At 34.6% G+C, this 20,164-nt stretch overlaps 3 protein-coding genes across 8 annotated transcripts; 2 read left to right on the top strand and 1 right to left on the bottom strand.

The window, feature by feature from the left end:
- The first annotated feature begins 2,238 nt into the window (after positions 1-2,238).
- LOC111495926 (beta carbonic anhydrase 5, chloroplastic-like) lies at positions 2,239-5,434 on the top strand. 3 transcript variants are annotated; one of them, XM_023146102.1, is made up of 10 exons: positions 2,239-2,514; positions 2,623-2,738; positions 2,832-2,887; positions 2,983-3,129; positions 3,232-3,280; positions 3,394-3,507; positions 3,585-3,638; positions 3,726-3,811; positions 3,891-4,011; positions 4,974-5,292. In XM_023146102.1, exons 1-10 carry the CDS (start codon positions 2,499-2,501, stop codon positions 5,181-5,183), a joined length of 969 nt encoding a protein of 322 aa, XP_023001870.1. In that variant the 5' UTR covers positions 2,239-2,498; the 3' UTR covers positions 5,184-5,292. The 3 variants fall into 3 exon arrangements, with proteins under 3 accessions (XP_023001870.1, XP_023001867.1, XP_023001868.1); XM_023146099.1 differs by having other exon boundaries at positions 2,254-2,455; positions 2,588-2,738; positions 4,974-5,434; XM_023146100.1 differs by having other exon boundaries at positions 2,257-2,455; positions 2,588-2,738; positions 3,909-4,011.
- Positions 5,435-8,567: 3,133 nt separating this feature from the next.
- LOC111496119 (AT-hook motif nuclear-localized protein 17-like) lies at positions 8,568-9,753 on the top strand. The gene has a single exon (XM_023146413.1). It carries the CDS (start codon positions 8,954-8,956, stop codon positions 9,701-9,703), a length of 750 nt encoding a protein of 249 aa, XP_023002181.1. The 5' UTR covers positions 8,568-8,953; the 3' UTR covers positions 9,704-9,753.
- A 2,545-nt stretch (positions 9,754-12,298) lies between these two features.
- Positions 12,299-18,444, bottom strand: LOC111496058 (ubiquitin carboxyl-terminal hydrolase 16-like). Of its 4 annotated transcripts, XM_023146314.1 has the most exons (13): positions 17,743-18,444; positions 16,127-17,534; positions 15,961-16,049; positions 15,181-15,266; positions 14,913-15,075; positions 14,685-14,805; positions 14,351-14,508; positions 14,122-14,206; positions 13,811-14,023; positions 13,362-13,423; positions 12,864-13,278; positions 12,730-12,806; positions 12,299-12,690 (listed from the first exon to the last, which is right to left on the bottom strand). In XM_023146314.1, the coding sequence occupies exons 1-13, from the start codon at positions 18,021-18,023 to the stop codon at positions 12,573-12,575; spliced, it is 3,276 nt and encodes a 1,091-aa protein (XP_023002082.1). In that variant the 5' UTR covers positions 18,024-18,444; the 3' UTR covers positions 12,299-12,572. The 4 variants fall into 4 exon arrangements, with proteins under 4 accessions (XP_023002082.1, XP_023002079.1, XP_023002080.1 ...); XM_023146311.1 differs by having other exon boundaries at positions 12,730-13,278; XM_023146312.1 differs by having other exon boundaries at positions 12,299-12,806.
- Positions 18,445-20,164: the final 1,720 nt, after the last annotated feature.

Below are 20,164 nucleotides of genomic sequence, written 5' to 3'. Positions count from 1 at the left end.
TATATTTTTTTTTTCGCGGTCGATAAGTTATAGTTATATTCTGTGATTAATGGAAAAAATAATGATTTTTTCTTTTAGGTTACATAATTTACTATATATATATATTTTTTTTTTTTTGCGGTCGATAAGTTGGAGTTATATTCCTTTCGTGTTCTGTGATTAATGAAAAAAATAATGATTTTTTCTTTTAGGTTACATAATTTACTTATAAATTTGAGTGTTTTGTTATTTAATTTTCACTTCTCAATTATTTTATACTCAATTAATGAGAGTGAGGTGTTCTCATCCGAGCCACATGTAGAATGATTTATGTATATATAATTGTGAGAGTTTAAGTTCATCGCTAGTAGATATTGTTCGTTTTGGTTCATTGCTTATTGTCGTTCGCGTCTATTATGGAGATGTTTCCACACCCTCATAAGAAATGTTTCGTCCTAATCTTCAACCATTGCATACATATATATGTTAGATATGTTCATTTTTTCTTGCAATAACGAGACGAAACTCACTGTTTAGGTAGAGAGTGAGAGTAATGAGCAAAAACTTTTCTCGTTAGCTAAATGGGGATGGAAATCCTTGCGGTAATCCCCACGAACACAAGTGGTTAATTCAAAGGAGACAATTAATGAAATAGGAAGCAAGGACGAAGATTGTCATTAAGCATCGGGAATTTCAATATGAAGTTTTGAGCATTTATATAGCTTGATTTTTGACCTTGTCTCTTGAAACCCACCCCAAGTTAGACTCGAGAATTCGTGTGATGGGTGATTGTTCAGTATGCTTCATAGAGCACTTTTAGTATACGTTTCTTAATAAAAGTTTCCCTATCAGAATTCTCGTCATTTCTTTAGCACCATTGTCGACTCTGACATTCGAGGCTGGACTTTCACGAGTCCGAGGTCCAATCCGAGACAAAATTTGATGAATTTAAAAGTGTGAATTATTAAAATTGATTTGTTTATGCTTCATTTAATTCTCTCAATTATCATTTTTCCGTTTAACTAAACAACTTTATAATGGGCCAGGCCTCAACAAGGACATGGGCCGTAGATTTCGACAGTCCATTAACAAAATAGGAAATGGGCCAAATGGTATATTGGGCTGAAAAGGGCGACGTCAAAGCCGGCCCATTAAAGTTCGGCCGAAAATGTCGGGTTGGCAATTTGCAAATTGCAAGAATGGAAAGGGGTAGAAATGTAAATAAGGGCAGGTAGGCAGAGCGTATTTTCGTGCGACTTGTCGTTTTTAAATATACAAAACAATTTTTTTTTTTAATTTTCAAATAAAAAAATTAATTTTAAAATACAGAAGCGAAGTTATTATACTCAACAGTTTTAAAAATATTATTGAGATATAAATAAAATTTAAGAATATTTTTATTAATTTAACTTTTTAATTTTTTAAAATAATAAAATAATAAAATGATTATCCACTTGGTAGACACGTGTGAATCAAGTGAAGCGCTGAATGTCCACGCAACCAGAGGTTAAATTATATATAAAGTTTAGGTTAAATTATATATTATAAATAATAAAAAAACAATAAACTTTCTTATTTTTTTTTTAAAATATTTTTATAATTTTAAAAGTTCCAATATTATCACCTCTATCTTTAATTAATATTTCATAACTATTTTATAGTATTTTATTTTTACTATTTAAAATAAAATTGAGCGAAATATAAATATTTTTTAAAAGTTAAATTAAAAATAATGATATTTGAATATCCATCTTAATATTAAGAGATTACAATTAATTTTTTATTTTATTTTTTTGTAATTTAACTTTCATTCTACGAACAAAATGAATTTAAATTAAAACTTTAATTTGTTTGTAAAAATAAATTGAATTTATTTCTTAAAAAAAATTATGAATTTTCTTGTCGTAACATTCACGTAGCTTGCACAAAATAATATTCCCTCCCACTTAGTTGGACAATGGCCATCTTTATCTTTTGTATTTTTTAAATATATATATATATATATATATATATATATATATATATATGAAATTTATTTAGAAATATCTAAAATACTAATTTTATAATAGTCTAAGTTTTTTAATATTTTTTAATCAATTTTCTAATAACGAGTTTTTTTTTTTTTTAATTAAACTCTAAAAATAATAACATGTTTTTAATAATATAATTTTAAATCTTTGCATGTTTTTTTAAAAATAAAGATAATAAAATAAGAAAATTTAGAGGCACTAAATCCACCTATAAAAGTAAAGGCACTAAATCATGTGATAAAAATTTATAATTTGGTTCTTCCATCTCTCTCTCTCAATCATGGGATTTTTGTGGATTTTCTCTTTGAAATGTTAGAAAATTAGGAAAATGGCAAAACGCGAACACGATATGCATCTCCATCAAAGTGGGGATCGATGTGGATAAGCTTGAAACGAGACGTTCATCTTTACAATTTCGCGTGTATAAATGGAACAGAAATTCAGCTGTAAGATACTTGATCCTTTCAGTTGGGAAAGGCGGGAACCAAAATGGGTCGTTTAATTCGTAAGTTTTCTATACATTTTTCTTCATCTAATTGCTTGATTTCGCGCTTGTGTGCTTGTTCGGTACGTTTCAGATTCAATTTCTTTGTGAAATTATCGTTGCTGATAGGCCCAAGAGCTTGCTGGAGTTGGCTATTTTCAGAAATGGCTGCAATTAGACCGACCTTAATCCACAAGAATCCTTTCCTTGTCTCATCATTTTCAGTCGGGACAAACTCTCTTTCTGTCAGTTCTTTTATCTCTCTGTTTTTGTTTTAATTCTTTGTTAATTCTAGTTTTAAATAGGTTTCTTAATGGACTTTGAATTTGAATCGACAGATGAAGGAAGAAATCGACGAAAATCATATGGAAGTGCCATCTAATCGCTATCACGAGTGGGTTCTTTCTGCTAATTTACTTTATGAATCTGTTAATGGAAACCCCCATGAATTTTCTCTTCTGGTTCTTGATTTTTTCTTTTTGTTACCAGGCTAGAGGTCTCAAGAAACTCATTAGGCCTTGCCCAAGAACGATCATCATGGATGGGAGTGAAAAATGTGGCTCAAGTAAAAGATGCAGATAAGGTGTTTGATGAAATGAAAATGAGATTTCTGAGTTTTAAGAAGCACAAGTACTTGTAAGTAGCAGTGGATACACGATTAGCTTATCTTTGGTTCAGTTAGGAAAGATCAAAATCAATTTGTGTTTGGTTTTTAATCCAATGATTTCATTGAAACAGGGAAAATTTAGAGCACTTTCAAGCTCTGGCAGAGCTACAAGCCCCTAAGGTAGTTAAGATGATGAACAAGTCCCTATGATTTCTCTTTGATTCTTGTGTCCTGTTTGTACTATCTCTGCTCATTACCTTGAATATTTCAACACAAGCTCACAAGTAGAACAGTTCATGGTGATTTCTTGTGTCGATTCTAGAGTATGCCCATCTAACATTCTTGGATTTCAACCTGGAGAAGCTTTCACCGTTCGCAACGTAGCGAACATCGTGCCGTCATGGGAGGTATATATAGTCTAGTGGGAATGTCTTGTATTATCTAAGTCAGACAAGCAAATAACTAACTTCAAGTTCTTATGCAGAATGGACCAACTGAAACCAATGCAGCCCTTGAATTTGCAGTAAATACACTTAAAGTGGGTTGTTTTCCATTCTCCATTCAGTTAAATTTGATCTTTATAATCTCTAGACTTCATATTAAGAGAACTATTTTTATACTGAAGGTTGAGAACATTTTAGTCATTGGCCACAGTAGCTGTGCTGGAATTCAGAGCCTTATGAGCATGGAAGATGATGCTACCGACTCGAGGTTTCACTTTCTCAAACTCCATCGTGTCTTCTTAATCTGTTTTTCTCGATTGTGGTCGTTTTCGAGCTGTAATTTATAGCTTATTCTGCTATGGTAGCTTTGTTCATAAATGGATGGCGAATGCAAAAGTTGCTAAATTGAGAGCTAAAGCTGCTGCTGCACATCTTAATTTTGACCAGCAATGTAAACATTGTGAGAAGGTATCGATCTTCTCGTTGCATGAACTTTTATATTAGAATCCATTTCTTTATTAGTTCGTATTCATAATTCCTTACTCTGTTACCCTGTTGAGTTAGTCCACAAGCTAAAGACTATATGACTGATGATGCCATATTCTCGGGCCACGGTAAAAAGCTCGAAGGGAATGAGTTCATGTCATGATAACTAATTGCTTAGAATGTTATTCTACGAGCCTCAGCAAGTGAGTGTAGTGGGGTTGATATGGTATTTAGTGCAAATAGTCGAGGTGCACACAAGTTAACTCAAAAGATTACTAATCGTGGTTCCCCTTTTGCCACCTAAGAATCAATTTCCTTATTAGTTCGTATTCATAATTCCTTACTCGGTTACCCCCTCGAGTTAGTCCAAAAGCTTTATATTGATTTTGACGAGCTAAGACTATATGCTTGATGTTATGTTCTCGGGCCATAGTAGAAGGCTCGAAGGGAATGAGTTCATGTCATGATGATTCATTGCCTAGAATATTATTCTACGAGTTTCCTCAGAAAGTGAGCATAGTGGGGTTGATCCGTTATCTAGTGCAAATAGTCGAGATGCATACAAGTTAACTCAAAAGATTACTAATCTCAGTTCCCATTTTGCCACCAAGAATCAATCAACTTTTATGTTAGAATCCATTTCTTTAGTAGTTCGTATGCATAATTCCTTGCTCTGTTATCCTGTTGAGTTAGTCCAAAAGCTTTATATTTCTTTTGACAAGCTAAGTCTACATGACTGATGCTATATTCTCGAGTCATAGTAAAAGGCTCGAAGGGAATGAGTTCATGTCATGATGACTCATTGCCTATAATATATTATTCTACGAGTTTCCTCAGCAAGCGAGTGTAGTGGGGTTGATCTGTTATTCGGTGCAAATAGTCGAGGTGCACACGAGTTAACTCAAAAGATTACTAATCTCAACGGTTTTCCTTTTTGCCACCAGGAATCAATCAACCTTTCATTGAAGAACTTAATGACGTATCCATGGATCGAAGAGCGGTTAAAACAGGAATCGCTTGCTGTTCATGGAGGATACTATGATTTCTTGAGTTGTACATTTGAGAAGTGGACTCTTGATTACAAGAACACCTGCAAAGCTGCTGGTAATGATGATCATGGATTTCAGATCAAAAATCAATCACTATGGTGTTGATATCATCTTTGTAAACTTCAAAAGTCGCTGTTGTATTTGTAAATATGACAAATGTTTTTACCAATAATTATAAATACTCTTTTAAGTAATTAATAATAAATGTTTATCTATTACGCGCTTTAGTTTCAATAGTTTTAGAAGTTCGGGTTAGCTATAGAAATGACTAAGTTCGGGACTATAGCCCCTACGCTACTTGTCACACCGACTTTGATGTTTAAATTTGTAAGAGTGTCGATATACCTCACGATTAAGGTTTTCGTTAATTATTTGTTGGATCCGGGTTAGACCAAGATTATATGAATTTTGAGAGCGTTGACCAAGACTTTTCAAATTGGGCTGACCACGGGCTTGGGCTTTATTCTTTAATATTTCGTTAAATTATAAATTTGAATTTATTATTTAACTCGCATGGAATATTCTTCTTCTTTATACCTTTTTTTAATAAAAAAAATTTAAATAATATTCGTTACTGACCAGAAAAAAAAAAGAATAAAGTTGGAATTAAAAAAGAAAAGGAAAAAAAAAAAAAATATATATATACCAATTACGTATCTTTATTGTGTGGCTTGTACTATACTGGACTTGTATACATTTGAATGTGGAAGTTTGCTTTTAGCATCTCTTTTTGGGTCCAAAAGAAAATTAAAGTTAAAAAAGAAAAAAAAAAGGCAAAATAGATCCACAGACCAATAATAATGCTTCCTCATTTACACCCGAGTAAAATAGGAGTACATAAATGAACCGATACTACATTCAAATGATAGCAATTGTGAAGATAAGAGAACTAGAATAAACTTAACAGAATTGAAAGTTAGTATCCATACTAACAAAGTGCACTTTATTTTTCAAGCTCGATCATAAAAACTCAAAAGTTTAGTGTGTTTTGCTTGGAGTAATTCTATGTTAGGTGACTGACCACCTAGGAAGCACGTGAGTGTGTACAAAGGGCTTCACTCTTAGAAGCGAAGAATAAATTACGTGATCATGTTGTAAGAGATTGTTGGGGCCATCAAATACCAAATCCAAATACCCCATATCGATTTGAATCTTGAACATGGGTTGTTACAACTGAACGTGATCACGTCATCGGAGATGTAGGATAATGCTGGAACCATCAAGTATCGTTCAAAATTCTAAATCCAAGGCATAAATTGTTACAATTGAGTACAAGGGTTCAGTTTTAGAAGCGAGGAATAAGTAACATGATCATGACATAGGAGATGCTGTGTTGAAACTATTAATAATAGAATTTGAATTAGTTACGAGGAGGAGGAGGTGAATTCAAATTCATCCACAAAATCTCTACAAAAATCTCAACCAATTCCGAGAATCCCCTATAAAAGGACCTCCCTCCCCATCACTCGAATCACTCCTCCTCTCAATCTCAATTCAGTTTTCTGTTGTCACCAACAACTGGTATCAGAGCCATGCCCTAAACTTAATCGTGTCAATAGATTGGCAAATCCTTAAATGTCGAACAAAGGACTCCAGAAGGAGTCAAGCCTCCTCGAAGGTACGAAGGCAGTCAAAAATGACTAAGACTCCAAAGGAGTCGAGCCTCGATTAAGGGGAGGCGTTCTTTGTTCGAGGGGAGGTGTTGGATGATGAAAGTCCCACATCGGTTAATTTAGGGAATGGTCATGGAAAGTCCCACATCGGTTAATTTAGGGAATGATCATGAGTTTATAATCTAAGAATACACTCTCCATTGGTATGAGGCCTTTTGGGAAGCCCAAAGCAAAGCCATGAGAACTTATGCTCAAAGTGGACAATATCATACCATTGTGGAGAGTCGTGTTCGTCTAACATGCTGGAGAATGTCGAGGCCATCAAGTACCGAATCCTAGACATGGATCGTGACCCGAAATCAAATTCAAATTTCAAATATTAATTTGAATTTTGGATATTTTATCACAAAATCAAATTAAAAGAAAATGTGCAAGTGGGAGTTTGATATAAAAGGATAGATGGAAAATAAAATAAGGGGCAGATGAAGAGCATTGGGCTATTTGTGCTGTCACTTCTCACAACCTTAATCAATCAATCAATTAATTAATTAATTAATTAATTATAATTATTATTATTTTGCTTCTTAATCAAATATTCCTTCTTTGATTACCCAACAAATTAGGCAAACACTTAAAGATCTTCATGTTCTCAAATCTCTTATCTTTCTAAATTTCAGTATGCTTAAAGAATAATATTTATTTTTTTAAAAATAATTTAATTACACTATTTATTCCGTTTTCAATATTATATATATTATTTATTATTTTCATTATATTATTTTAAAGATGAAAAACTTTCTAGAGCATAATATTGTCCACTTTGACGAACACTACTCTCTAGAATGGTATGATATTGTCCACTTTGAGCATAAGCTTTCATGGCTTTGCTTTGGACTTTCCCAAAACTAATACCAATAGAGAGAGTATTCTTTGTTTATAAATCTATGATCATTCCCTAAATTAGCGGCGGTAAGACTTTCATCATCAAACATTAAGATTTTTTTTTCTCTTTATTTTATTATTTTAATTAAAATGATAATTTTTAGTACAAAAGGACAAAAGCGTAAAAAAGGAGTAGAATTTTAGAGACAGGAAAGCAAAGCTTAGTTAGTGAGATTTAACTGTTGGCATCGAGCTTTCTAGTTAAATGAACTGTTCTTTCGACCATATTGGGTCACTGATAAATTTTTGTCTTCTAATGTGAACAAATTTCTCGTATGAGATAACGAGGAACCCGAGTTTTATTTTTTTTATGAAAAGGTGAGGGAAAAATAAAGTGGGGTTGTCGGCAAGCGACAAGTGGGTTAGAATCACAAAAAAGGAAAAAAGGGGGGGTAAAATGCAAAAAAAAAAAAAAGGTAAAGTAAGTGAGACGTTAAGCAAAAATGATTGGAAGCTGAAGCAACGCCGCATTCAAATTGCTGATTGATCCCTTTCGTCTCCAAATTGGCCTCAAAATTAAATATAAATTAATAAGGGTGAGAATCGTAATAAACTAAAACTTTGTCAACTCTGCCAATGGTTTTGAAATTGTATCAAACTAGTCGTGGTAGTCAAATTCAGGCGGCTACTCTCCTTTACCAATATTCTCTAATTTGCAAATTAGTCCTTCAATTTTTAGATTTTAGATTCTTACCCCGGAATAATTTAAATTAAATATTATTTATAAAGAATTTAAATCTCAACCTTAATTAATTAATTAATTAATTTTGAATAGATTTATTTTTAAAAAATTAATTAAATATCGTTGGGTTGAATAGAATTTAGATAAGAGCACCCGCCAATTATGACCACCGTACAGTCTAGAGAGAGAAAAAGACCCATAAGGTGATGTCCTTCTCTCTCTACAAGTGGAATGGCGGTGCACTCAATCTCTCTCTCATCCTTGGGCCCACCTCGACTGTTAGTGTCCCGATTCAAATTATTATATAATTGACACGTCATTGGATGATATATTATTTTATTATATTTTAGGCGTTGAATGTATGACCGAGAAATTATAGAGGTTGGCGGGTCGGGTTCAATAATTTGTAGGGTTGGGTCCACAGCCACCTCCTCGGACAGCGGCGCCGCTGCTCTTCACCCACCTCCACCTTCCTTGTTTTTCTCTCTCTATCAATTTTTTTTTATTTTATAAATAATTTCTCGATTTTTTCCTTCCAATTCCATTTCCGCCATTCTCTCTCAGTTTCTATTTTAGAAAAAAAAAATTATTAGCTTCAAAATATTTTATTTTTATTTTGGGATTTTTGAAGAAAACAAATGAAAGGAGATTCCACCGCTACCGGTGTACATCCGCTGTTTAAGCACTTTTCCAACCCCAGCTCCGCCGTAACCGACGGCTCCACCATCGAGGTGGTGCGGCGGCCGAGGGGTCGACCGCCAGGGTCTAAAAATAAACTGAAACCGCCTCTTGTCATAACCCGGGAAAACGACTCGGCTATGCGGCCGTATGTTCTAGAAGTGCCTGGAGGAAACGACGTCGTTGAAGCAATTTCGCGATTCTGTTGTCGGAAGAATATGGGTCTTTGTGTTCTTAATGGCTCTGGGACGGTTGCGAATGTTTCTCTCCGGCAACCCTCTGCAACTGCCGGCGCCGCCGTCACGTTTCATGGCCGGTTTGAAATACTTTCCATTTCGGCCACTGTGTTTCCTCAAACGACGGCGTTTCCTCTTCCCAATGGCTTCACCATCTCCCTTGCTGGACCTCAGGGACAAATTGTCGGCGGGTTGGTCGCCGGCGCCTTGATTTCCGCTGGTACGGTTTTTGTCGTTGCCTCGTCGTTCAATAACCCCTTGTACCACCGGCTACCGGATGAGAATGAGATTCAGAATTTGGGATCCGGCGGCAGCGGCGAGGCTCATTCCCCACATGTCTCCGGCGGCGGAGATAGTAGCGGGCACGGCCACGGGCAACCACTTCTGGAATCGTGTGGAGTGGCTATGTACAGTTGCCACACACCGTCCGACGTAATATGGGCGCCGACGGCGAGGCAACCGCCGCCATACTGATCCATAACTTTACGTTCTGTGTTTTTTTTTTTTTTTTTTTTTTTTTTTTTTTTTTTTTTTTTTTTTTTTTTTTTTTTTTTTTTTTTTTTTTTTTTNTTTTTTTTTTTTTTTTTTTTTTTTGAATTTTCATAAATCTTTTTTCTTCCCTTAATTTTCCACTACTCTCTTGTTAAATTTGTAGTGTTTGTGGTTTTGGTGTATAATTTTTAGATTTCGATTGACTGGGTAAACAAATCAGCATTTATTATTATCTTTTTAAAATAATTTTTTTTTATGTTTTTTTAGTTTAATATAAGATAAAATAACTCATTATTATCTTAAATATTGATAATTTAATAAACCCTAAACCCTTTTATTATTATTTTTTTAAAAATTTTAATTTTAATTTTTTTAATATTTTTTTAAGTTCGATAAAGCACTAATTATTATTTTAAATATCAATAATTTAATTTTCTATTCTTCCCGATATAAGATAAAATATTAATTATCATTTTAAATATCGATAATTTAATTTTTGTAGCTCATATATATTAAAAATAATAATTGTGTAATTAAGAGAAAATGGCCAAAAAAGGCATACGTTAAAAGCCGGATTTGCATGGAAGCTAAGTTTTATTATATTATTATTATCAGTGCATTTATCAAAAGAGAGCATTATTATAATTTCTGTGAATGTTTGATTAATCCACCACACCTAAATAGTGTGAAAGTTATCTTATTTATAATCAAATAAATTACAAGGATATGAAAATAGTAATAAATGGAAATAACAATAAATGGAAAGATACTTATGATAATAAGGCAAATATTAGATATTTGTCTTATAATAAAATATCAAATATAATATATATGGTAAACTATAATTTATTATTAAATATCTTTAACAATTACTAAAAATAAAATATGCATAACCCTATATGACTAAAAGAATTAACGAGTCAATAAGTTAAAGTATATATTCCCGAACAAAATGTTGAAGATTTAAATAAAAAGAAATTAATATATATATATATATATATATATGTATGTATTGAAAGGGTGGTGGGTATTAAGTCAAAAAAGAAATAGTGTTTAGGGTTTGGTGGGAGAGGAAGGATTTAAATGAACTGAATTTGGTCATGATTTTGACATTTAAGCCAATTGGATAATTAAATGGCACACAAAATCCATATATTTCTTTTCAATTTCCAAACTTTATTTATTTTTATTTATGATTTTTGTTTTTTTAATTTACTCGACTTTGGATAGATTTATATCGTATACTGTTCGGTATCTGACTTTCATACCAATTGTAACAGTTAAAGTCCGCCACTAATAGATATTGTTCCATTTTGGCCTGTTATGTATCACCATCAGCCTTACGATCTTAAAACGCGTCTGCAAAGAGATTGCATGCTCTTATAAATAATGTTTCGTTTCCCTTTCTAACCAATGTGAGATCTCACAATCCTTATTTGGAGGTCAACGTACTCGCTGGCATACCGTTTAGTGTCTGACTCTAATACCATTTGTAATAGCTTAAGTCCACTACTAACAGATATTGTACATAATGGTCTTAAAACACGTTTGTAAAGAGATTCCACATGCTTATAAAGACTGTTTCGTTCTTCTGTCTAACCAATGTGGGTTCTCACACGAATAGTGTAAGTAATGTGAACATATCGCAAGAGATATCGAGAATGTCGGATATGGATTCCAAATAAATATACGAGCAGAAGTGTATTAAAAAAATATTGTCTAGAAAATGAATTTTTATTTCTCAAATCCACGTGGAAAAAGTTTATATTAAATTGGGTTAAAATTAAAAGTGGTAGATGGAAAGGTGAAGGATGAGCTAGTACATTGTGGTTGACTTGGAAGCTTCTTTGTCGGATAAATTAAACCTATTCAATTTGGTCGGCACCGCCAACTTATGGTAATTTACTTTTACTCCAAATTTTCTTGTCCTTTTGCCTAAAAAGCCCTCCTATTTTTACTCTATCTATTCCATTTTTCAAAACCTAGGACTGGACTTTTTCGACCATCTACATGAATTTTGACTTTATAGTTAATAATCTTTTCTTTCCATCCAAGTTTTCATAAATTTACCCTTTTTTTTTTAATCTAGAAGAAACCGTTTATTTAGTGAAATTGTGTTGGTGTGTCGTAAGAAAGATAACTATACTGATTCGATATACTCTAAAAACACCCTTGTTATAATATTAACGATCTTACAAAGATGAAATTTAAGTTAATTTTCACTTACTGATCTCATATTTTACGGAATCTATCCCCCTTTGTACAAGAATATGTTGAGCTCGGCATGACTAGAAGCACTGGAGAACGATCTTTTGCTGATATTATCACAAGAATTCAATATTGGGTCATTCATAACATTACTATACCTTCTTTATTAATGGCAAGTTGGTTATTCACGAGTTTATTATTAAGAGACATAAGGGTCGTTTTGCTTCTTTAGAACAACTCGATGATTGGCTATTCACGGACTAGTTGTACCTACCGGTTCTTTTTTAGAGTCAATATCAAAAGTAGAGTACATCTAACGATAAACCTAATCCAGCTTATACTAGCTATAACACAATGAAATCCGAGAAGAAAAATAAAAAAAGGATAGGAATGCTTCTTATTATTAAGGGACATAATGAATAATAATAACAGGCTTGAGTTACAAAAGATTAATATCTGAGGCTTCCAAAAAGAATCAGCTCTCTACATTTTCTAAGTACAATCTCTCTCCAAGTTAAAGCTCTTATTTACTCGCCTCTAAATTCAGTATACAATAATCAAATATTTACCCTTTCACCTTTCCCTTCTACAGCTACCATTACTCATTACATTTCTACACTGTCTACTGGGGTCAGAATGCAACCTAACGCCAGCCATTCTTCTTATCCTCCATCAAATGCATGGCTTTCTCTCTACAGGTCGACTCTCGCCTACTTGAGAGATTACTAATCCCATTGGTTTGATAGGGACGAGCAGGTCGATTACTAATCCCATTGGTTTGATAGGGACGAGCAGGTCGAGACTCGGTTGTTTTAGCACGAACTGGTGCATCTTGGCTTGATTCAGCTGGATGCAAAAGCGGGGAGGATGACGACGAAACTGGTGCATCTTGGCTTGATTCAGCTGGATACAAAGGCTGGGAGGATGACGACGATGATGCCGATGGTAAAGAAGTGTTTGTGTCAGAACGATTTTGCAAACTATTCCAACCACATCCAGAGTCGCTATAAATGTACTCTGGTAAGTCCTCCGTGCTCGTTGAGTCACTGCTGCTGTTGGTGCTGCAAGAGCTTTCATCAGAGTTGCTACTGAGAAGAGAAGAACTGTCGCTCGTTAAGTCGTCTTCCAACAGCTTCTGGAGCTGGTGAAATTTTCGATAAAACGAACTGATATTTGAAGAATCATTTGATGAATTGTTGTAGATATGGGGGTTCTGGGAATCAGGATATGTGGAGTTGGGACTTGGTTTAAATGAGGTACTCCTCCCACTAATCAAAGCTGGAATGCATCCCTCTTTGGAATCGGTCATAATTTTGCTTCTGATCAACCTTGGGACCCTAGGTGAGCATCTGCAACGTTACCCGTCTTAAAAAAATGAAGGAATCGAAACAATAATTGCCCGAGATCAAATAATTTTAGCCCCAAAGTTTACCTTGCATAGAAGAGCATGTATGCCCCTCTTGTCAGTACATTTTCAAATTCCACAGCTGTTACCTACCCGACCATAGAAAACCGGAAGTCACATCTCCGAGAAAGATTAAACCATAGAAGGTAACATGTAAAATGTAATTCAAACCAGCAATCTAGAGAGCTAAACCATGACTGAAAGTTGCTAGGCAGATTAGCTACTAATTACTCAAAAACAGAGTCGAACGAAACAGTATTATCTATCGGAAGAGAAGAATTTAAATTTTACTGGTGCAGACAGAGGCAGATTATTCTCTTAGAATGGTTAATGTTACTGAAGTAGCTGAAAAAGTGCAAATAAAGAAAAAAAATCTTTGACCTCTTGTTCGTATATACCGAGTATGCCGAAGAAAACAACCTATGATAACCTTCACGACTCAACAGAATATCGAATAATGGAATTTGATAACATACCGTGCTGTCATCGATCTTGAACCACTTGTTTTGGTTATTCCTGATATAGCATACATAGTGACCAGAAAATGCAGCATTCATGACATCCAAATGAACAATCACTCCGTAAAGCCTGTATTCAGATGTCTTGTCACTTCTGCTACTCATATAGGGTGCCAGATCAAGGATTTCCGAAAAAATAACCGGCTTATTGAGCTTCCCAAATTTGCCTGACTAAATTGGATGAACAAAATAATAATAATAAGAAAAAGAAAAGCTTGGAATCTTACTTAATTATGCAAACAATAAATCTCAATGAGTAGAAAGAAAACCTGGAATCGTTTTAATGCTATAGTCAGGATGTTGGGAGCCTCCAATATTGACAGCCTTTTATTGGCTTTCACGTAAGATTTGCATCTGAATGAGATCAAGATCAAAAACAATATAACTACGAAGAAGACAATTGTCGTATATATAGAAAGAAAATTTTAGTCGAGACGAAAACGAAAACAGGTAGTGTCTGGCAAGAGATGTTCCCAATGCAAATAAAGATACATTAACCTGCCACATTGGTATCTATTATCCCCGTCTAAAATCTCGATGCTTGTATATTGTTGAAGAGCTTCTTCGATCGTTTCAATGTCCCCACTTATCTCAACGGTAAGATCTAAAATCCTTTCGATTCGTTCAGACTTGCTCTCACATCTTGTGCATTTGATCTGCAAGTGAAGTATCAAAATCGAAAGCATTGGTATTCGTACAAGAAGTTCGACTCCTCAGTGGCATTTCAGATAGAAAGGTGCAGTTCTAAGGAGTTCTAGCAACATGTGTTATAGAACAAAATTTAACTGACATTCTGGATATCCTTGGCTAATAAGACGAAACCTTGCACTACCTTTGATAGGAGGTAGCCACCAAATGTAAAGCCTATTAGAGTTGTTTCTTCTTCCATAGGGCCCGATCGACTTACTTGAGCTTCCATAGAGCAAGTCGATTGCATCGTGTCAATAGCACACCTGTCAAACGAACTCATTAAATTAGTGTACAATTCTTTAAAAAGTAACAATAAAAGTGGGAAAGTAAGTTTGGAGATGAGCAACATTTTTTTGAGAAAAAAGAAAACCTCAAGAACTCGTGTGCGTCCTCCTCTTTCCCATTAACGAGTTGACTACCAATTTTTCTCAGTTGAGAAATTATTCTGAAAGGAGATAGTGGAGATTTGCCTTCTTTTGCCTCGAGTATTAGACTTTCAAACTCACAGGTAAAGCACCATCTCTCCTTTGCACCTAATATGCAAAAGCAAAAACTAAAGGTTTTAAGCCAAATAAATTCAAAGCTATTGTTATAAAATAGAACATAATACAAAGTGATAAAAGTGGCACTCTGTATACATGCTTTAGAATGCAGTCCCTGAAGAAAATAGGCTGTCAAAGGCGGAGTGAATATCAAACACTGGAGTACAACATTTGCATAGCAGCTGCATAAAATAAAAATAAGAGTTACTTGTATCAAATGAATGAATGAGATAACTGGACCACGAAATTTTTTTAATACAAAACAAGACATTAATATGTTTTAAAAATGATCTATAAAACTATGCAAAATTGCACATACATTTTGAATATTCATGTAACGATTTAAGCCCACCGTTAGCATATATTGTCCTCTTTGGGCTTTCCCTTCAAGGTTTTTAAAACGCGTCTGCTAGAAAGAGGTTTCCACACCCTTATAAAAAATGTTTCGTTTTCCTCCCCAACCGATGTGAGATCTCACAATCCACCCCCCTTCGGGGTCTAGCATTTTTGCTGGCACACTGCCTCGTGTCCACCCCCTTTCGGGGCTCAGCCTCCTTGTTAGCACATCGTCCGATGCCTAGCTCTGATACCATTTGTAACAGCCCAAGCCCAAGCCCACCGCGAGCTGATATTGTCCTCTTTGAGCTTCCCCTCAAGGTTTTTAAAACGCGTATGCTAGGAAGAAGTTTCTACATCCTTATAAAAAATGTTTCTCTCCTCCCCAACCGATGTGGGATCTCACAATTCAGCTTTAGACAGCAAAAACTAAATTAGACCGCGTAAATCTCAGTAATGAACCTGGAAGACATAGAATACACCCCACACTTGCGAACTTACTTTTATAATTTAAAAAAGAAGCATAGTAACTATAACAACCTATTCCCGCAGTTGACAAGGCCAGATGGTTGGAGCTCCACTTTATTCCAATTATATAGATCGACAAGCAGCTCAAATGAGAAGTGTCCCTGTATAAATCCAACCATTATTCAAGTTGCCAACCAAACCAAATTACATTCACATAAAAATGAAACAAGTAAACAACCTTGTCATTGTATTTTCCAGCATTCTCACTGTCGTTCACTACATAACTGTGATCTGATTTAGATTTAATCTCATTGAGAGCAAAAGGTCTAAAGCCATAAGCTGACTTGAGCGAAAAGTTTGCATCCAAAGAAGAAACACCAGCACCAACCTGTGTCGGACCAACTTTTCTAGAATCGGTCGGAGGAACCGACTCCCTACTACTAATTGTAGGCAAATGAACACTGGAATGATTCACTAAAGATCCATTACCACTATGCTTTGATACAATTTTAGAATTATCCGGCTGGATGAAAACTGGGCATGACCTTTCAGACTTCAAGGGTGCTGACATACTTGTATTTGAATCACGAACACTTCTTGATTCACATTTAGAAACAGCAGGGAACGGACTGATACGAGGTGATGAAGATATCATCGAATAAACTACAGGGTGATCTGCCAGTTCCTTAGCGGTGTTATCTTTGTCCCCAGACCCTTCACAACTTGAGGGTGAATTTCTAACCTCTGAAGAGTCGATATTGATATCTGATTGCAAATTAGATCCAGCCGTTCTGTTTATCCCCGAAGTAGTACGAAGACTTCCATCTGCTACATTTTCATTTACTTGAGCAACTTGTGCGTCGGATGGAGTACCCCCAGACACACTGAATGAAAAGTGTAGGAACGAATGACTTCCTGGAATTTTTTTGTTCTTGGCACCATTAATACTAAATGGGACAGAGACATCATGAACATCATCTTTCAGCCCAATAGAATATCCGTTATTTTCTTGAAAACTAGAAGAAGCAGCTTCACAACTCCCATCTATACTTCTAACTTCAGCAGCCCTTGAATGATTATCATAAACTGGATCAATCCCAACAAATGCAGGATGATTTTCTGTTTTCCGTTTAGCAAATTTATCAACAGAATTTACCAAGTGAGCATAGTTAGGAGATAATGGCTTGTTTGGATCAACAATTGATAATCTGGATGTAGAATCATCCTTGTCAAAGGAGTTCTGAGCAGATAAATAACCATCAGATCGTGGGGAACAAGACTCACTACTGTTCTCACTTCTTGAGGCATCATCAGATAATTCAGTGTTTAATGTGGCATCAACAAATTCTGTAGTTGAATTCTCCTCCTCATCTGCATGCAACTCCACACTAACATTCTTTCGGATTGGACTACTACCAGAGTCATCAGAGCTGGGTAATGTAAGTTTGCCATACAATACCTCATCTGGTTCTATACGTTGCCCATTTTCAATACCAAATTTGTTGTCATAACTAATAGAGTGGTGTTGGTTTGCTATCCTATCCCCATAATCATTTTCCTTCTCTAAAGACCAATCAGACGTTTTGGGTGGATGGCATTCGGTTTTATGACCTTGTCGCCAGTGAATAATTTGACATTTGCCAGAACTGGAGATCAAAATAGCAACATAAAAGGAATCATTGAAGGGAGTATCAGCAGGGATGTAATCATCATGTATCAAGGAAACAGATGTCTCAAACATGCTAGCACAATTATCTATCAAACAATAAAACAATATTGCACAGGATGAACACAAGCCAGAACATCAAACCAACAATTTTAAAAACAGTCCACAAAAATGTAAGATCAGAATACCAGTATCGAACTGCTTTACACCGAGCGCAACGGGTGGTCGTGGGACTGAGACAAACAGCACAATGAAGATTCAGAGAAATCGGCGCAGCAGTGCACCCAAACGATGCCTCAATTTCAACCCTAGCAGCTTCCTCAGACGCCAAAACCAAGAGCCGGTTGATCTCTTCCGTCCTGGCCATACCAAGCCGCCATTTGCGACGAAGAACAATACCAAAAACGGGAAAAACCAAACAAGCAGCAAGGACCAGAATCTGAAACCCTAAATCTCCAACGACAAGCATTTATCCACCAAAATGCAGCCAGCAGCAGAAGCGCCAGAACCTAAGCTTCTAATCTTGCTACCACACATAGATTCCTGGATTAGGTTGCGGATTAGAGCAAGAGTAGCAATGATGGCAGCGATTGTGAAGAGAAAACAACAAGTCAAAGGGGGTGGTGATTTGGTCATGCAATCAAGAACAGCAGCCCTAGAAATCAAGAAAATCAACAAAAAGGAATGGCGGAAAATAAAGAATCGAAGAATGTCGCGTAGTTGGGGCAAAATTAAAGGTGGAGTGAGCTTGTGAAGCAGCTCGATCTGTGGATTGGACAGAAAAATATTACTTCTCGCAGAGCTCAGATCAAAGAAACCCTTTTTTTTTTGGCTCGTTTTCTTGGGGAAAGAGAAAGCTCAGAAACCAGAGAGAGAGAGAGAGAGAGAGAGAGAGAGAGAGAAATGAAAAATACAATTTTAAAATATCATTTTTTTTTTTCCTATCAAATTTAAAATTAAATTAAATTAAAATATAGAGACAAAAAAAATGGTTTTTTTAATTAGAGTTTTTCGATGAAAAATAAATTAAAATAATGGGGAATAAATGTAATTTTAATTTTTTAAAAATAAAATAAAATTTAAAAATAGGGAGAATTGTGTAATTTAAGAAAACTGGCGGTCGCCGGTCGGGGTAAGGAAGCATCGAAAACCGTGAATTCTTTGCCGCAGAATATACGGTGGGTCTATCCGGTTCAGTGTAATTTCCCATCCGGTTCAGTTCGTTGCGTATGATTTTGACCGGTTACCTTTTAAATCCTTTTTTTTTTCTTTTGTCTTATTATTGTTAATTTTTATTTAAAATTTTTTATTTTGTGGATTAATGATTTCTCTATATATTTTACAAAAAAATTAACAGTCAATAAATTTATTAAATATAAAATTATGCTGTGGTAATTTCACTACCAAAATCTTTTAAATAAATAATATATTTTAATTTCTTCATTTGTTTTATAAAAATAAAATTCTAAAAAGCCTAATAAATATTTAAATTTATAGCCCTTTGTAATTAAATTTAATTGTTAATATGTGGTTGGTGGGATCTTATTTTTGTATGACTTGGACATGAGTGACCTAATTAATTTAAATTATTTGGCTGCCATATTATTATATATACATATATATATATATTTGTTTATTTATTGTCTCGCTCATGTGCCTTGCACGTGCTCCATGCAGCATGGTCGATCCATATGTGGGCCCCTACAAAGCCATGTACGTTTATGCTCTAATAAAACATGCTTATGTCATCGTCATTTATACATATAATATGGTTTTGATTTCTATAATGATTATGTCGTAATCTACCAGAGGATTAGATAAATACATCAATGCTTGGATTTATAGTTGAACAGAGTCCTATTTGAACTTTCCCTTCCAGACTTTAAAATTGTTTGTTAGAGAAAGATTACTTTCATAAGGGTGTTTTGTTCTCCTCTCTAACCAACGTGAGATACCAGAACCAGATATATATTAAATTTAATTTATGGACATTTGACATATATAAATTTTTAATGAACACTAAAGTCAAACTCGAAAATTATAAACCATTAACATTATTATAAATCGAATTGTCGACATCATGTGACAATTTTAAACATAGGTGTGATGCGAGTACTATATATTAAAATATATTCAAGACCATAAATTCAAGCTATAGCTAACTATGACATTAAATGTTTTAGGTGAGTTTTTCAATTACGGAATAGTTTAGGGTTTGAAATATCAATTTGACTGCAGATGTTTACAGGTATGATAGAGATGGTCGACGAGACGACTTTCTCATCCCGCTCCCAATTTCCCCTTCCACGTTTTATTGTATAGACACAAAATTTATTGTCCATTTATTTATTTAAAATTAATTAAATTAATATAATTTTTTTAATTAAATAGTATATTTTAATAAAAGAATACATCAATTATTATTTTAAGAATTTATTTGATTTTCTAAAAAAAAAAAACAATGGTACCGATTAAAAATTATGAAATTATATGTAATTGAAGTAGTGGGCCTTGGGCGGTGGATAGGCCCACTAAATAGTTGGGCCGAAATCCAGAACAACTTGCGTAGTGGACAGGTGCTTACTATGAATGGCTCTTGGCACGCTCATT

Source organism: Cucurbita maxima, unplaced genomic scaffold, assembly GCF_002738345.1.
Source record: "Cucurbita maxima cultivar Rimu unplaced genomic scaffold, Cmax_1.0 Cma_Scf00022, whole genome shotgun sequence".
Taxonomy (NCBI): Eukaryota; Viridiplantae; Streptophyta; class Magnoliopsida; order Cucurbitales; family Cucurbitaceae; genus Cucurbita; species Cucurbita maxima.
The sequence above is the reverse complement of the archived record's forward strand: the minus strand, read 5'-3'. Positions and strand labels throughout refer to the sequence as shown.

What these genes read in the sequence shown, in the direction of transcription:
- LOC111496119 (XM_023146413.1), top strand. Translation starts at nt 8,954, where the DNA reads ATGAAAGGAGATTCCACCGCTACCGGTGTACATCCGCTGTTTAAGCAC.
- LOC111496058 (XM_023146310.1), bottom strand. Translation starts at nt 18,023, where the DNA reads ATGCTTGTCGTTGGAGATTTAGGGTTTCAGATTCTGGTCCTTGCTGCT. An exon ending in AATAGATACCAATGTGGCAG is followed by an intron (nt 14,207 to 14,350) that starts GTTAATGTATCT and finishes GATCTCATTCAG; the next exon opens with ATGCAAATCTTACGTGAAAG. An exon ending in TAGCATTAAAACGATTCCAG is followed by an intron (nt 14,024 to 14,121) that starts GTTTTCTTTCTA and finishes CATCCAATTTAG; the next exon opens with TCAGGCAAATTTGGGAAGCT.
- LOC111495926 (XM_023146099.1), top strand. Translation starts at nt 2,385, where the DNA reads ATGTGGATAAGCTTGAAACGAGACGTTCATCTTTACAATTTCGCGTGT. An exon ending in GATGATGCTACCGACTCGAG is followed by an intron (nt 3,812 to 3,890) that starts GTTTCACTTTCT and finishes TGTAATTTATAG; the next exon opens with CTTATTCTGCTATGGTAGCT. An exon ending in AATGTAAACATTGTGAGAAG is followed by an intron (nt 4,012 to 4,973) that starts GTATCGATCTTC and finishes TTTTGCCACCAG; the next exon opens with GAATCAATCAACCTTTCATT.